Raw genomic sequence first — 17,081 nt, forward strand, 5'->3', positions numbered from 1 at the left:
CTGTGCGGGGGCTCCCGGCTCCGCCGCGGTTCAGCCATCGCTCCCGAGTCCCCCTCCGTGCGGCGGCTTCGAGAGCCCCGCGACGCTCCGTGGGGTCGGTGCTTTGGCCGGTCTGGGGGCCTTGTGGGCTGGTGTGGAGCCCGGTGGGACCAGGACCCCCGGCCCCCGCTGCCCCCTCGGGGCTCTGTCGAGGGGGTCCCTCGCCCCTCCTCCCTGCCCCCCGGTGGGTGGAGCGGGGCCGGGGTTTCCCTCCCCGATTTCTCTGCATTTGGCATTGGTTACGACCTCGCACACAAGCCGGTCTCGGTCCGTGGGTTTATTTTAAACAGTTTAATTTTCCCCGGAGGAGCCGCCGGTGCCCGGCAGGGACCAACCCAGCGCTGCAGTTCTGGGAAGCGCCTGTGGCGAACGGGCTGCTCTGAAATGCAAACGAGACCCGGAGCGCTGCCGGGGCGGGCAGGGGACACCGGGGGCGGGCCGGGGCGGCTCCGGGGCCCCAGGGCGGGAGCGGGCGGGGGGATCTGCGGTCCCCGGGCTCCGCCTCGCCCTGCCCGCTGTGGGGGAACCGAATCCGACGGGGAGTGGGGGTAGGGGTGGTGCGGGCGCTTCCCTCCACCATCGTCCCGAGGGGCGGCCGGTTCCGCCGCGGGCAGGAGCCGGGTCCGTCCCTTCGGAGCCCCTCGGCCGGGCCGGGGCTCGCCCCGGGGGGAGGAGAAGGAACACCTGGGTGTGACACGGCTCGGGCCGTGCGTGAGCCCGTCCCACCTATACGGGGACCAGGGGAGCCTCGTCCCTGCCCCGCCGGATACCGAGCCCTTCCCGAGCGCCTCCTGGCCCCGTGCCTGGGCCGGGGCCCCCCTGCAGGCGCGGGCCGGGCCCGGGCGGGGCGGGCGCGGCGCAGCCCGGCGGCGGAAGCGGAAGCGGAAGGCGGTGTGGCCATGGCAGCGCGGAAGCGGAAGGCGCGGGCGATGGCGGCGGGCGGCGTGGTGTTGTGGCGGCGGCTCTCGGCCTGGCTGCCCCCGGCCTGGCTGTCCCGCGGCCGCCTCGGCCTGTCCGCGCTGCTCGGCCGCCTCTCTGACCGCCTCTCCCGCGGCCGCGACCGCCGCGCCCGCAGGTAAGGACCGGCCAGGCCCCGCCGGCTGGCCCCGGGCCCGGGAGGTGTCGCGTTACCGGGGCTCCCCCGCTCGCCGCTTCCCTTTTCTGGTCCAACCGAACCCCTTGGAAGCGCTGCGGATAGGCAAAGGGGCGGCCCGGCTCCACCTGCCCTGAGTCGGGTCCGGCTCTGCTCCGCAGCCCCCTTTAGCCCGCCCCACTGTCCGATCGCCCTTAGCGCCACAGCTGACTTTCATTTCTCCGTCAGTTCCTGTTTTCTGGTCGCTCGGGCACTGGCCAGGGCCAGGACCAGGCTCCCCTCGGCTGTCATAGGAGCAGCACAACCCGCGCGGGCCGGGGGGGTCGGGGAGGGCGAGACCCCCCCCGCGGAAGGGGCCGAGAAGAGGTGTCGGTCCCGGCCGTGCCAGGCAGAGAGGGCTGAGGGGCAGGGGACGCTCTGCCCGACGGTGTCACCACGGTGGTGGAGGAGATGGATCATCAGTATGCTCTGTGTTCTTGGTTAAGCCAAGGAAATTCTTTCCACACCTATCTTGGTCTCATCAGTATTTTTAGCGCAGATAAATGAGACTGAGCCCTGGAAAGCGACTGAGTTCAAAGAGCAGCAGTGCAGATCCCCATGTGTACGTGGGTGAAAGGACAGCGCCGTGTCCCACAGTTTCACTTCACCTCTGGCTCTCCAGATGGGGTTTGACGGTGAATAAGAGTTTCAGCTCCGTTGTGGGTGTCTGTATGAAAGCCGTGTCTTTAAAAATAGAACACACACCAAAAAATCCCTCATTTCTATTTTGGGTCGGCTTTTTATGCAGAAGTGGTTTGAGGTGGTTCCTTTTGGTTCCGTTTTCTCTTTTCAGTTTCCTCAGTGATGTGGAGTAGGGATGGGAAGGGCTCCCCCGCCCCATTTTCTGTTCTTCTGAAACCTGGTTTGTCACAGTGTGGAATTTTGATGATTTCTTCATAATGTTATGTGGTTTCTGGCAGTGTATGCAGGGTTGGAGGGATTGGTGGTACTTGGGTACTGAGCTGATGTCAGTCACCAGCGGGTAGAAGCTGCTGCTTTGGGAGCTGGTTGCTGTGCCAGTGATTCTGTGGCTGGAGCAAAATACAGATTTATCTGATAATTCTAGAAGAGAGTAGGCTCCCAACACTGAATAAGGTGTAAATTTCAGTATTGGGTTAAAAAATCAAACAGTGTAGACACACTGTAAATTCTGTAGGCACAAAAAAATCTGGAGGATGGAATTAGTGGCGATCAGCTGAATTGCACAGAACTAATCTGAAGGCTCAAACCTTCAGAGGCACAAAAACAGTGCTGGTGCTGCTGGTTGGTGTTCCTCCAAATGCTCTGATCAGAGCCCAAACGCTCCAAGCACAGCCTGCAGCCCCCAGAGCTGCCCCAGGCCATGGCAGGCAGGTGCAGTCGGCCTCGCAATTCCAATAGTCCTTGCCAGAAGATGGCTTCTGGGAATCGTTTTTCTGGAAAGCGTCTGCTTGGTTGCTGGTCTGGCTTCTGAAAGTGTAATTCGATTGGCCAGTGGCATAATGTCTACAGTATTCATCTCTGTTGATTTTTATTGTAAAATACATAAAATTTGCCACTGCTTTCTTACTGGGAATAATTCCAGAGAATGTTGTTTGTGACCCTCAGGGCCAGGTTAGAGCCTGACTGTGCCACTGCTCTGTGGACCAAGCATTCGGTGCATTTAAAAAACCCGTATTTCTGGATCCAGTGTGAATCCCTGTAGTTCTGTGTGCTGTGCTGCCTCGTGATGATGGAGCCGTGGAAATCTGCTCCCTGTTTTGTGGCCTGTGAGATGTGACATGAGCAAAGGTCCTACTCAGATTCTGTAGATACTGACGAGAATGTGTCTGAGAAATGATATTTCTTGTGTTTCTGTTCTGCTTTGATATTTTTGGCACCTTTTAGGGGATATTTGCATTGGTTTTAACATCTTGTGCTGGTGATCTGTGTCACTTCTGGGTGTGCAGGCTGAGCCCAGTCCACATGATCTGTTGAAATTCACCATCCCAGGAATTCCTGCACAGATTGACTCAGATTTTGGTGGCGATGAATAGTCAGTGAGAAACTCGTGGATTTTCCAGGAAACACCACTGCAAATTGGTTTCCTTGTAAGGGTGTTCGGAAATCTTGTGAAGATCCAGGGTTGTATCATGAACCAGATGAGTGAAATCATCTTCCTGGAATCTGTGGTCATTTGGGCTCTGGACTGTGGTAAAACCCAAAAGTTCCTTGTAACAAATTCTGGTAAAGGTTGTAATCAAGTTTCTTCGTGGTGTGTGGTGGCAGTGGAATCATAAGGATGTGCCACAGGATGGTGGCTGCCTGCTGTTCCTCGACCAGCCACTCCAGTTCCGTCCCCACAAACCCGACTCCCGCAAGCAGGGTTTGCAGACTGGAATGGTTCCTGTCGGGTCTGGGGATGCAGTTCAGTCCCTTGCTCATGGATTCCTGGATCTCATGGGAGCTGCTGCTGCTAATTGTGTTGAAATGTGGTTTTGTCATGTGGACAGAGTCCTGCTGGGGGTTCTTGTACGACTGGATGAATTTGTGTGCGCAAAACCTCTGGAGAGAAAAAGTTGCCACTTGCTTCCTGTCACCCCCAGCGTGATGCTGGCAGCAAGCTGTTTTTCTCCTGGAATGATTTCAAGGGAATTAACTTTGTTCTGAAGTGTCTTTTTGAAGAATGAGCTTCCTGCTGTTTCCCTCACAGTTTTGTGAGGTTTGCAAGGGAAGTCGTGATCCTCTTCTGTACCTGTGCGGAATGCTGGCAGCACTGATGGAGAGGGATGGATCCCTGTGCTGGTTCTTGGCGTGTTACTGCTGAGATGCACTTGCTCCTTTAGTGGGTCATTCTTGAGGTGTGACTGCCCTGTCTTTGCTGGGGCTTGTGCTGGGGCATCTTGTGTGCTGCAGTTCTATTTTTGGATAAAATTAAGGGATTGAGGCATTTTATTCTTTAGAGCAGTGTGATCTTTAAATGTCTTTACCTCAAACAGGAACAACTTCAGTCCAGCTGGGAATGAAGCTGGACATGAGGGGAGTGTTGGCCATGGCCAAACTGATGCATGTGTAATTCAGAAGTGGCTGATTACAGGTACAGGTGGTACCACTGCAGCACCGCCAGACACCTGAGCACCCACACCCTCAGTTTCTGCAGCTCCCAGGCTCCTTCCTTTCCTATATTGTCCTGAAGAAGGAGTTGTTTCTCCTCATCTCCCTGCTGGCTTGGGGAAAGAGTTGGTGATGTTCAGATCTGTTCTGCCATCTTTTGCTTGTGTTTCTGTTCCTACATCTGGCTTTGGTGATCCAGCTGGGATTACGGAAAGGGAAAGGCATTCTTGCCACTGTGGATCCCTGCCGTGTATTGGCCCTGGCTGCGACTCTTTCTTTACCTCCTTGGAGGCTTTGTGGGAAGCAAAGCCTTCACCATAAAGCATTGCTCCATCTTTCTTTCCACAGATCATCATGGCTCCTTCTAGCCCCGCTGCTCAGCCCTCCTGTTCCAGTGATCACAGCCCCACCATGTTCGCTCTGTCCAGAAGGAGCACACAGGTTCCAGTGGATCAGGAATCTGGTCCCAGAGTTTGGGATCTCCAGCTCACACGTCAAGGTGCTTTCATCCCCTGCAGAATTCTATGAACTCCTGAAGGTAAGGCTCCAAGTTATGGGAATGGTTTTGATGCAGTCCCAGTGTTGCAGCTGCTGCCAAGTAACTGCTCTTTTATGGAATAGTTTTAGCTGCAGGGAATGAGTTCCTCAGTTTCCCAGGAAGCGCTGATTTCTTCCTTGAATTTTGGATGCAGCAGTGGTGCTGCTATGGCTCTGCAGACCCTCTGTGTCATCCCTATCCTTGTGTCACCCTTTCCTCCCTCAAGGCCGGGGAGCCAGTGTGGAGATGTGGCTGAAGTGATCCTCCTGGGGCACTGCTGGGCCTGGGCTGATGGCTCCTGGGGACCCAGCATGAAACTGAACTTGTTTTCTGCTACTGCCAGGCGCAGATCAAAGCAGCTAAGCAGCGAGTGGTGATGGCCTCACTGTACCTGGGAACAGGGCTCCTTGAGCAGGAGTTGGTGAGTGTGGAAGGGTTTGGGAAGGGTGGGAAGGGAGTGCAGGGGAGGGATGTGGAAGGGAGACGCTGGGCATTTCTGGTTTAGACCTGGTACAGAGCCAGGGAACTGCTGCACTTCTTCAGTGGATGGTGAGCCTGGGCCTGTTAGAGGGGACCAGCCTGGTGTTCACATTGCCCAGGGGCTTTGCAGAACCTGCGTCATAGGAATCTGTTTTTCCTTGGTGTTTTCTTGAACACGATTGAAGCTATAGGTGTAGAGTGCTGTGTTTGGTACTCCAGGTGCAGAACACAGATTCAGGATTGTCTTTCTGCATGAGACCAAGGTCAGCTTTGCATTTTCTGTTCTTCCCTCTGGAAACAAATCATTATTGCCAGGGGCTTTAGGGAGAAGCCTGGCCTTGGTCAGGTTCTGGTATTAGGATGCAAATTCTCTGACAGTGCAAAGGCGGACAGAGCCTGCACAGAATTTGTGCCCAGCTTTGTCTGGGCTTGCACACAGGATTTGAATTTGCATGTGACAAACAGCCTTGTAGTTAAAGAATAAAATGGCCTCTGCAGTGAACTCCTACCAAGGTTTGTCTTTGGTGATGCAATCTGTGATTTGGGAATGATGTTGGGATTTTTTCTGCTAACATTAATTGCTCTTGGGAGGCCTGAAGAATGTGGGCGTGTAAAACTGAGGCCTTTTGATCTGTGGCTTTAGGCTGACTGAAGCTGCCAGGCTTGCAGAGGCAAAGGCTGAACCGACTGTGTTTGGCACAAGAAGGAAGGACTCACACCAGGCCGTGGGAGCTGTCCTGGCCACAACCTCCTGCTGCTGAGCACTTCTCTTGGAAAGCTTTATTTGCTTTTGTAATGAGGAGAGAACTCTCTCTGCAGGTGGATTGCTTAGAAGAAACGCTGGAGAAATCGCTGGAAGCAAAAGGCTCGCCTGATCTCAGAGTTTCCATTCTCCTGGACTACACCAGGGGCTCCCGGGGTAGGAACTGTGCTTTGCTTTTGTCAGAACCTGATTTTACTGTTAGGCTGGAGGAACTTTTTTTCATAGAGGCTGTCTTGGCCAATTGGACATACTTACTTAAATCATGCACCTTTCAGTATTTGCCTTTTGCATTCCAGAGCTGCATATTCCCAGAAAATCTTCAAGCTTAGCAGCTTTTCTTCCAAAAATGGGTGATAGGAGCAAGAAGGGCCAAACTCCTCTGTGCAACCTATGCGTTCTTGCTTGGTTCACTTGTCAGTACAATTGCCCTTATACCTCATGCTCTCCAACATTTCCATTTTGGAAGGAGAGTGGAAGTTGTTGGAAGCAGCACACCGAATCAGGAACCTCTGCAGTGACTCTTGCAGATGTGTTACCAGTGCTGATGAGGCATGATTAAGAAACTTGAAAGGTGTCAGACCTGCTCTGTGACTGATTCCAAGGCCCATTCATCCATGAACTTACAGTTCTGGATGTTGGTTTCAGTATTGACGTAGTGCAAATGAAAGTGATTTGGAAAAAAAAAAAAACAAAGAAAAAAGGGAAAACCAGTGAAGTGCCAGTGAATGGGATGGGATGGGTTGGGTGCTTACCTTGTAACTGTAACATGAAGCTGTGAAATGATGTGTCCCGTCTGTGTGATCCTTGTATGAAACTCCCCTTCTCTCCCAGGCAGGAAGAATTCTCGGACAATGCTGATCCCGTTGCTGCAGCGATTTCCTGAGAAAGTCCGTGTGTCCCTCTTCCACACCCCAAACTTGCGTGGACTTCTCCGGCTCCTGATTCCAGAGCGTTTCAATGAGACCATAGGGCTGCAGCACATCAAGGTGTATCTCTTTGATGACAATGTGATCCTGAGTGGGTGAGTCCTGCTGCTGTCTGCTGGCGTGGTTCCTTTTGCTGGGATTTGGGCATGGTGTCTGTGCTGCCAGAGTTGTCTGAACATCTGGACTTTCCACCGTGATCCTATTATTGCTCTTTGGAGATGGGAGAGCAACTGCAGCTCTTGTTTATGAGATTCTCAGATGGAAGAAAGTCTTTCTCAAAGGGACAAAAGAAAGATCTCTTGGGATTCCAAAGGAAACGGACAATTTGTGCTTTAGTGAGGTTATCGCAAAGTGAGGCCTGTAGCTGGGCTGGGGGGTTGAGGATCCTGTGCCCACACTCTGAACTCAGCTCTTCCCTTTCTCTCCAGTGCAAACCTGAGTGATCTGTACTTCACCAATCGGCAGGACCGCTATGTCCTGCTGCAGGACTCTCCAGAGATTGCAGACTTCTTCACAGAGCTTGTGGATGCGATTGGGGACGTGTCCCTGCAGTTACAGAGAGATGATACAGTCCAGATGATGGAGGGGATGGTACACCCATACCGAGGTAGGAGAGAGCTGTCTCACCTGGTTGAGTGATGGTATCCAGGGGAAGGGAGTGACAGCTGGGGTTTAAGGATGCCTTGAACTCCATCCACTTGGGAATTTCTGGATGCCTGACCGTTGTTCAGATTATGGGGTTTCCTGTTTTGTGCCATGCCATTAAAATCAAGATTCCTCAGATTTCAAGACTGGGTCTATCGGAGTTTTCCCAGCACAGTGGCTGTCACAGGCTAATCCAGCAGGGCATGCAGAGGCTGGAAGTAACTCTGCAACTGTCTCAGTGCTTCCTCATAAATGTGCTGCTTTTAGCCTTAAACAAGAACTTCAATACCTTGAGAGTTTTTTTCTGATATTAGCAGCTGCAGTTTCGGGTGTTCTGGGTGTGTGCATGAGCGGTTCATGAATGTGGTGCTATTGTTGGCAGTTAATATTTTGTAGTAGAGTTTGTTCCTGGAATCAAATGGGAATTGGATCAGGAAGACCGGGAACAAGCACAGGAGTGGGCAGAGAAGGGCAGCCACGTGCCAGGCTGATTGCGTCATCAGGTTTTGTCCTGGCCTTGCACTGCTGGGTGATGTAAGCTTAGTCTGGGGGCGAGGGTTTCTTTGTGTGTTCCAGCTCATTCTTTGTTGCCAGTTTAGCCTTGTCCTGATCCTTTCCTTTCTCAGAGGATTTTTCAGGCTGCTGCCAGTTGCTGAATATTTCTCTTCTGTGACGTAGCTCTGCCAACCTTGAAACAGCTGGTTTGGGCCTCAGGACAGAGAGTCGTGTCCGCTGTGTTGGCTCCTGTTTGTTCCCATATAGGTGTTTTTCCTGGTAGGTAATAGGTGACACATAGCTCTGTGCCTGTAGGTCTCAGACATCATCTCTTGGCATTTTCCTGCAGGAGACAAGGCTGCTTACTGCGAGATTGCCAACCGGAGGGTCATGGAGGTCATCAACTCTGCCCGGACACGGCAAGAGCTCCCTCATGCAAAGACTTTCCACAGCAGCCATGCAGACAGCTCCCTGTTATCCCAGCAAGGCTCTGAAACATCTGGGGGTCTGAAACCAGAACCCGACACCTGGATCTATCCATTAATCCAAATGAAACCTTTTGGTATTCAAATAGATGAGATGGTCACAGAGACACTGCTGACCGAGGCTGAGCGGGATGCCAGGATATACCTCACCACTGGCTACTTCAACCTGACTCAGGCCTACATGGACCTCATCCTGGGCACGAGGGCCGAGTACCGGATCCTCCTGGCCTCGCCAGAGGTCAATGGGTTTTTTGGTGCCAAGGGGGTGGCAGGTGCCATCCCTGCTGCCTACGTTTACATTGAACACCAGTTTTTCAGCGAGGTGTGCTACCTGCAGCAGCAGGAGAGGGTGCAGCTGCAGGAGTACTCCCGGGCCGGGTGGACGTTCCATGCCAAAGGTAAGATGTCCTTATTGCAACGGGACTTATTCAGAGGTGTGTGAGAGCTGTGTGTTTGGATTGTGCAAGGAGAAAGGGGCTGGCTGAGTGCCAGCCTGGGCTTAACCTTCAAAACACTCCTTCAAGGTTTGAACAACTTGGTTGCGTAAACCTGAAGGATTTGAATTGCTTGGGGGACGACTGTGCAGTCATGCCTTGCCTCTGGATTTCTGGTTTGATACAGCCCCAGGGATGATGCAAGAGCTGTCCCTGTGGTGGCACGGAAGCACTGCCTGGATGAGAAACATGATGCAAAGAAAAGGAAGCATTTGGATGTGTTTATGATGCCGTCAGGGCTGTGGCACAGTTTCTCATGTCCCGTGGTCTGGTTTCAGTAGTCGGGAGTGCAGGCTCTGCTGGGGACCCTGGAGCAGGATCCGGGACAGGGGCAGGAGGGGAGCTCCTGCCATGTTCCCTTGGCAGCAGGTCTGGGGGATTTGTTGCAGCTCCTGTGCATGGCACACAGGGGTGTGGTGTGTGAGGAACTGCAGAGTGTGCATCTGAGAGTCAGGGCAGCCAGAGGGGAAGGGGCTAAGGAGGGAACATGGACTGACAGATGCAGTGAGTTAATGAATGCTGTCCTTGGGGTCTTCTGTAGGACACCCCACATTCCTGCTGGATACAGTGTGCCCAACTCTCACAGGATCAACACAGTGCTCGGTTGGAGTGTTTGGCTGTGAACTGGAGCATTTGATTTGGGATAAGAGCATTTTGGCTATGATTGGCTGTCATTGGAGAGGTTCCTCTTTTGGAGAACAGCTCTTAATGGTTGTGAGAATGCCTCCATCTCCCTGCTTCCCACATGGATACTCAGAGGAAGGAAGGTTCAGAGGTAGTGGGGAGGGAAAGCTGCTGAGTCGGCCTTCTCTTGACTTGAAAATCCACAGGTGTTACCGGCTGCCTCTGTGTTGAAACCACAAACAGATCTCAGGGTGTCGTGCTCCTCCTCAGTGCTATCGGGAACTCAGCACAAGGAAACCCTTATCTCAGGCAGGGCAGCCCGTGGGAGGTGCCTGCCTGCCCCCTGGGGTGTCCCGTGTCCTCCAGGAAGAACTTGTTCAAGCAACGTGTGGTTACGTGTTTGCTGGGCATCGCTGACTGCCAGTGGGATGTGATTTGGCATGGATTGAGGTCAGAAGCGTGGGCTGCTTTTCCCAGCTACCAAAGTGCGTGTGGCCGTTGCTTCTGTTTGGGCCAGCTGTCCCTCGTGGGGTAGTGCTTTGGGCTCTCTGGTGTGTGGTGTTCGCTGGGAGAGGGATTCAGGGCTTGGAGTTCAGCGGCTCCGGTGTCTGGCAGGGGGACAGTTGGAGACATTTTCTCCATGTTTTCATTCCTCTTCAGAGTGCTAGAAGGATCAGTGTGTAGCTCCTTCTCTGGCATGCTCTGCACTTGGCACATGCTTTATTCACTGGGTTTCCTTCTGCAGGAGTCTCATGGTGTGTGTGGCAGAGAGGACAAGGATGGAAGAAGGAAGGGAGAAACCTTGGAGATATGAAGAGCAGGTGTACATGGAGCACGTGGAACCTGGCTTCTGGCCGAGGACATGAGATCCCCAGCAGCCAATAGTGCCCACTGGTGCTTTCTCTGTGGGCTGAGACACGAGGCACCCTTTAGTCTCCCACAGGATCCGGCTGACATACCTTAAACCCTGTAGCTGTGCTGCAGCCCCCTCCTGCTCCCCTTAAAGCATTTATATCTGCACAGACAGCATGAAGTGGTGCATCCCCAGGGATGTCTGTTCTCAGGGATGACTGTCCTGGGTGTGTTTGGCGCTGTGCAGGTGTAGCAGTGCAGTGCAGGTGTAGCAGAGCACGGCACAGGTGTGACAGCACCGTGCAGGTGTAGAAGAGCTCTGCACAGCCATGGTGCACATGTGAGCAGGACTGCCAGCAGCTGTCGTGGTGTGACACCCTGAAGCCTACCTGTGCTCTGCTGTGTTCCCAGGCGTGGTGGTATGAGTGACACGAACTCCCTTGGGTTCAGAGTCTCTTCCAGGCAAGTGCTGGTGTCAGGGTGCTGGACAGGTGGCTCTGTGCTGAGAGATAAACCCCGTTACTACTATTGACTGGTGCTGGGAAACTGCACTTCCCCTTTCTGGAAAGGTGAGTCACTGTTTGAGCAGATCCTGCCAGGTGGCCATAAAAACAGTACCACAGGACACTTAGGAAGGCGAGGAACCTGTTCCTTGTAGCTACTGCCTGGGCAGAGGTCTGGCTAGCAGCTGGTCAGGCACTGAGCAGCTCCTGGCAGGGTCCCGTTCGGTGACAGAACATGCCAAATCTCTGCGCCACACGGGTGCTTCCCTTTGGCTCCCAGAGCCCACGATGGGCTCTCTGGCCCCTCTGTGGTGGGGTGAGCCCGTGGGGGCCGGACATGCTGTGGCCTTAGGGCAGTGCCAGCTCCGTGAGTGTGTGCTGTGGGGGCGGGGAGGAGGTTACAGGAACTGGCGGTGAATCAGCAGCGTCTTACTCAAGGCATTCTTGGAACTGCTCTGGGGCTGAGTTAGGAAACTTGCTGCTATTTTAAGGCTGAGGTGGTTTTTATGCTACGGGTTCTTTGTTGCAGTTTGTGACTGGCCATGGGGATAAGCCTCTACCAGGGACCCACCCAGGGCTGTGCTGAGGAGAGCAAATGCTTCCCGTCTCCATTTGTGCACAGAGTGGCCATGCAGCCTCTTCTTGGCAGCAGTCCCGGCTCTCCTGTGGCTGTTCCTTCCTGCCCTGCTGCAGTGGTGTGTTTGAGAATAATGTGTTGTTTCCATCTTTGCCTTGAAAATCCATCCTGGGCTGTGTCCTGACTGCTCTCTGTGCGGGCAGAGCTGTGGGAGCTGTGGTGGTGAGGGGCTGCAGGGACCAGGTGCCCTGGGAAGAGTCTGATCTCATCCTAGGTGGCTCCTCAGGAAGTGAGGGGTTGAAATAATTTGCACTTCTCTTCTGAGTCTCTATTTCATGTGAATTCACCTGTCAGAGCAGCCTCTGCATGTTACAGTCCCAGAAAAGCGGTTGGTCTCTGGGACAGGCTGGACAGGCCTGTTTGCCTGGGGCTCTGGGGCTGGTTCCTTCACTGAAAATCTGTTTATCCTCTTTCAGTGTTTCTGAGATTTACCATGGTGCAAAACAGCCTCTAACGCAGTGACAGGGACTTGTCCTGAGTTGTTTTGGGGCAGTGTGTCCTTGGGGTTCTCTGAGGGTGCTACCCCCCTGGTCAGGGCACTCCTCGGTACAGGGTTTGGGTCGTGCCTTGGCATCCCATGAGTCACATGCAGTGTCACAGCCCTGTGGGCTCTGCTGGGCCTGCTCTCGGGGTCCTGTACAGAATCTGTAATCCACATTTAATGGTGAAGGGACAGTGTGAGCCCACCTCGGCTGTCCCCTCAGGCTGCCACGCTGCCTCTCCTCTCGTTTTTCCCACAGGCCTCTGGCTGTACCTGGCAGGGAGTGACCTGCCCTGCCTGACCCTGATTGGCTCTCCGAATTTTGGATATCGATCGGTTCATCGTGATTTGGAAGCCCAGGTTGCGATAGTGACAGAAAATAAAGCCTTGCAGCAGCAGCTCCATCAGGTAAGCAGTGGATTCTGGGGAGGCAACGGGGATGTTGTGCTTCTGGGTTACACAGGGAATGCTGATGACGCAGTGGCAATAAAAACATCCAGCTGTAATAACTCAAAAGCTGCTGGAGCATGAGGAGTCCTGAGGAGCTGTCAGTGAAGTGACTATTGATGAGCTGCCTGCTGCGAGTGCCCAGTGCTGGGAAATGAGGCTGTAACAGGAAGGAACGCGTGTCCCCAGTGACCTCGGATACCGGGAGTGCTCGGGGCTAGATGTGCAGAGAGTGTTCAGAGTCTGCTGGCTCCTCTGCTCACCGACCACACTGCACCTTCTGGGCCTTAATCCCAGCATTTGGGCATTGCCAAGGCTGTGCTGTGCTCTGAGGTAATGAGGCCAGGCCTTTGGAATGGCTGAGCTTGGACTAGAAGAGGATTTCTGAGCTGGTTGGGTTGCCCAGGAAGTTCTATGACATAATTCATATCTTGAATAATAATATGACATTTTATAATATTGACACAATAATTTTTCAGTGGTTTGATGTTCAGTGTCCCAGGGTTTTTCTGTGCTGTTTTTGATTTAATTAGGAAGCTTGGAGTGCTCAGCAGTTCTGCTCCTGCTCCAAATCCTGCCTAGTTCTCTAACTGTCTAGATTCCGAATCTTCTGCTAGAACTGACTGTCCCAAGTTGTTTCTCCTGTAGTGCTCTGCAGCAAAGCAGATTGGTTTGGTGCCTCTGTGTGACTTGGGGACCTTAGAAACGCACTCTGTGAGGCAGGTCCTGGCAGAGTTGTCTGCAAGATCAATGGGAATTGCCCTCTTGCATCAGGGCTCTTCCCCAAGATGAGTCAGAGTGTATCTAATCAAAAACAATTCTATTACTGGAAGAGTTGCTTGAATATTTCAATTCATATCTTGCCTCTGCTTGTTTCTAATGGAAGGGGAGAATCAATGGAAATGTGACACAAAGGAATTTTCTCATACAGGGCTGCAGTGATCTCATTCAAAGGGCTTTAAACCATTCCCGATTGCTGGAAGCTGATTCTGAGATGGACTGGGTGTTTACTTTCTGTGGTCTTTTTTAGAAGACAATCCGTTCCTGGGATGCTGCCATGAAATCACTTTGTCTGTGTAACATTTAGTTCCATTTTAAAAATGTGTGCTGAGATTTGGGAAGAAATGTGAGTGGTCTAGGTGTCTGGATGCTCCTCTGAATGGACTGAGCTTGATTCAGGGAACTGGCCTTGCCTCCAGCGCTCAGTCCTCACTGTATTGCGTGGCCGTGGAGCAGGGCTGCCTATAGCTCTTGGAGCATTTGAGGGCTCTAAAATTAGGGTGAATTAGCACATGAATGTCTTCCTTCTGTTGTTGGTTCATCTTTTTGATGTGACTTTGCAGTGCTTGGTTCCTGCTTACCTGTTCCACCCTGAAATTAAGTAGTGCAGAGTATTTTCTGCTGTTTGTGACAGCTTCACTAATGAGAAAAGACGATGAACAGACTTCCAGGACCCGTTCTGCTCCTTGTTTGCCTGCAGATCCCGAAATCTGCCTGGCTGTGCTTACAAACCCACTTACCTGTGATCAAAGTGCTTCTCTCACGTGCTGTGAGCGTGCGTTATCAGCAGGGTGGTTCATTTCCTCCCTTAGCAGTCGGGTACACGCTGCGGGGGCCCGAGTGTTTCTGGTAATTTAGCTGAGATCACGACTGCACATTCATCTGAAAACGCGGCGCCTGAGCTGTGTCTAGAAAGAGCCGCGTAAGCCGGTCCCGGGAGGTTTGGGTGAGGTTTCCTTTTCTGGCAATTACAGCCAGGAATTGAGGAGATTTCTGAAACTGAAGCTCAGCTCTTGCAACTGTGGGGCACAAAAAGGCCAAACCCTCTGCCCTTGCTCTCTGTAGAGTTTAAATTGCTAATTCTTGAGGAGAAATGATGCAGCCTTTTGGCAGAATCCCTGTCCAGCTCTGTATGAGAATTCCCTTCTCTTAAAGAGAATATATAATATGTAATATAACACTTGGGGTTTACTGCGATGATGTTTCTTTCCCTGTTTAGGAGCAGGAGCGGCTTTACCTCTGCTCAGGTGTGGTCTCAACATCAACGTTTGAGCAGCCAAATCGTTATGTGAAGCTGTGGGTGAAGCTGGTGACACCTCTGATCAAGAATTTCTTTTGAAAGAAGGAAAGCTGCTGCTTTGGGTGAGTTTGTTGCCCTTATGGGGAATTTATATTGCACTGACTGCAGTGAATAGCTGTAGTGCTCTGTCACTTGGAAGAAAGAGACAATGGACACACAGATGATGTGGGGGAAACCAGGCACCTCTCATTTCCTCTGAGATACTGACTGCCATGGACTGGGATGTGCTCAGTCCAGATTGAGTTTCATCTTCTAAAACTTCTGGATGGGTCACTGGCAGAGAACCCATACAGAGTTATTTCCCATGACCCATACAGGGCTATTTTCCGTGCATGGAAATAAAACTCCCATTTCTGAAATGTGCCTTTCAAAGTTTTGTGGAGAAGGACTGTGTTTGTTTTATCTTGACCAGCCAATAGAAAACATCCCTGGAATACCTAAAATGTTTTGTCGTATCCAGTCAGAGCTTTGCTTTGCCCCTGTAGGTGTTGGTTAACAAGGGCAGTTGGTTTTGCTTTTGTGCTTTATGGTATCCTAGGTTTCCTGGCTGTTCGACTGCCCCATGACTCGAGCCCTTCTGAGCTTCAGAACTTCGCTCTTGGACTGTTCCTGTGCATTTGGCACTGGTGTGTGTGCCCAGGATGCTGTGTGTTCCCCTTTTACTTAACCTAACTGTGGCCTCTCCCTCAGCCAGGAGTCAGGAGTGCACCTGACTCCTTAACGTTCAGATGTGTTAAAAGTGTCTTTCATGAGTTTTGAAGGGGCAGGAGAAGTCTTTTTGTGCTGATGTGGGTTTAGGTGTTACTGAAAATGGGAGGCTTGAATCTTAACATCTTGAAAAGAAAGTGGTTGGAAGCCAGGTAAAAACATGTGAGAGTGCAGGTTGGGGCTGCTCTGTGTCACTGGTGGGGTGTGAGCAGACAGAATTTTTGGCACCTAAGAAAGGCTAAGTGTGAAGCTCGGTGGTAACTGATGATAAATGCTGCTGCTCTATAAAGAAATGAGCAGCTCTCTTTGCCTGCTCTTTGGGCTTCTCTGACCATGAGCTGTGAGGGAAGCTTTAGGCAACTGTATTTTAGTACTAATTGTTCAAATATTTCACAGGGTGGGATTTTGGTGAATTGATTTATGCTAAAGGGACAGGCCTCGGCCCTAACGTGTTACTGTTGATACAAATGATTTGTTGTAAAGAAAGGACAGAGTAGGTTCTATACCCTAGAAACAGAAATAATGTACCTCAGAGAGTGACCTGTTTTCAGCTGGACCTTCTCTGGGCTGTGGAGGTGGAGTGTGAGTGAACTGGGCTAAATCTGCACCTTTCTCCTCCTGTCTGCTCCAGCCAGACACGTGCTCTGTGCCAGGAGTGTGAGGAGTTCCTGCTCACTTTGCACTGAGCCATCACACAAAGAGCTGTGGGAAGACAGAGAAAGCCAGGAGAGGGAAAAGAGTCGGCCACTGGTGTGCAGTTGTTCCGTTTGGCTTCCCACGGTGGTCTGGCTCCCCACCAGCACCGCGTCAGAAACCGCCAGTGGAAAACCAGTATCCGCCCTGAGAAGCCCGTGTGCTGCAAGAGCAGGGTCCACACGGCAGCGCTGCCAGCACTGGTTTTATTGATACTTTGCTAAAATGGTTCTGAACTACACAACTTTTACAAGTAAAAACATTTGCTGTTTTCCATTGACATTAAAATTCAGGCCTCTAGGAGCAGAGCCACACCAGCCAGGACCCACTTGGCAGCTTTTTCTTTTGTCTTCAGGTTGAAGGTCCAGACGTAGGTGGGCCCTCGCATCCGTGTCTTGTAGACGGGACATTCGTAGATGTTGATGGTGTCCACGCGGTCCACAGGGATGGCTCTGAGCAAGATGACTGGCATGGCGGGCGTCAGCTCCTTCAGCAGCGCGTCGGCAATCGACCCTGAGGCCACATCCCAGCGCGCACCTGCAACGTGACAGCGGTGTCATGACCTTACAGCTGCCCCCGGGTTCTCCCTGCAGGGGCTTTGTTCGGAACTACTGATGGGTGGGAGCTGGAAGGTGAAGGTTGGGTAGAGTGGCTCGGTAGTGGTTAGGGCTGACGTGTCCTCGACTCACTGTGACCCAGGACTGCATTTGCCTTACTGTGTGTGGGATATCTGAATAAATTCTGTCCCCACCCCTCCCTTCAGCTCAGCTTTGCATGGGAATTGCAGAGCTGAAGGTGAACTAACCGTGGTGGGATCTACCACACGCTGTCCTGTGTGCTCTGTGTTCTTGTCCAAGCAGACCCTTCATCTCCTCTGCTGAACTGCCTCCTTCCCCCTCATTGCAGCAGTAATTATTATAGGTTTGAGTTTTCCAATTTGTCTTACTCATACATCAAATAAGAATGTGACATATTTAATCATTAGAG

The 17,081-nt window shown here is 52.3% G+C and overlaps 2 protein-coding genes across 3 annotated transcripts in view; one reads left to right on the plus strand and one right to left on the minus strand.

Annotated features, from left to right (window-relative positions):
• The first annotated feature begins 968 nt into the window (after positions 1-968).
• On the plus strand, positions 969-17,072 carry PGS1 (phosphatidylglycerophosphate synthase 1). Its single transcript, XM_027889828.1, has 10 exons — positions 969-1,114; positions 4,592-4,781; positions 5,125-5,202; positions 6,081-6,180; positions 6,856-7,045; positions 7,379-7,557; positions 8,440-8,973; positions 12,426-12,574; positions 14,613-14,755; positions 16,450-17,072. Exons 1-9 carry the CDS (start codon positions 969-971, stop codon positions 14,730-14,732), a joined length of 1,686 nt encoding a protein of 561 aa, XP_027745629.1. The 3' UTR covers positions 14,733-14,755; positions 16,450-17,072.
• Positions 16,287-17,081, minus strand: part of DNAH17 (dynein axonemal heavy chain 17) — a 33,113-nt gene continuing 32,318 nt past the window's right edge. The window contains exon 80 of one of the 2 annotated variants that reach the window (XM_027889827.1): positions 16,287-16,631. In XM_027889827.1, the coding sequence (XP_027745628.1) occupies positions 16,384-16,631 (248 nt within the window). In that variant the 3' untranslated portion in view covers positions 16,287-16,383. The remainder of the gene's footprint in view (positions 16,632-17,081) is intronic. The other variant, XM_027889826.1, reaches the window with a different exon arrangement.

This window comes from Empidonax traillii, unplaced genomic scaffold, assembly GCF_003031625.1.
Source record: "Empidonax traillii isolate 1590-97213 ecotype Southwest subspecies unplaced genomic scaffold, ASM303162v1 scaffold272:size679582, whole genome shotgun sequence".
Classification (NCBI taxonomy): Eukaryota; Metazoa; Chordata; class Aves; order Passeriformes; family Tyrannidae; genus Empidonax; species Empidonax traillii.

What these genes read in the sequence shown, in the direction of transcription:
- PGS1 (XM_027889828.1), top strand. Translation starts at nt 969, where the DNA reads ATGGCGGCGGGCGGCGTGGTGTTGTGGCGGCGGCTCTCGGCCTGGCTG. An exon ending in CGCGACCGCCGCGCCCGCAG is followed by an intron (nt 1,115 to 4,591) that starts GTAAGGACCGGC and finishes TTCTTTCCACAG; the next exon opens with ATCATCATGGCTCCTTCTAG. An exon ending in GTGGACGTTCCATGCCAAAG is followed by an intron (nt 8,974 to 12,425) that starts GTAAGATGTCCT and finishes TTTTTCCCACAG; the next exon opens with GCCTCTGGCTGTACCTGGCA.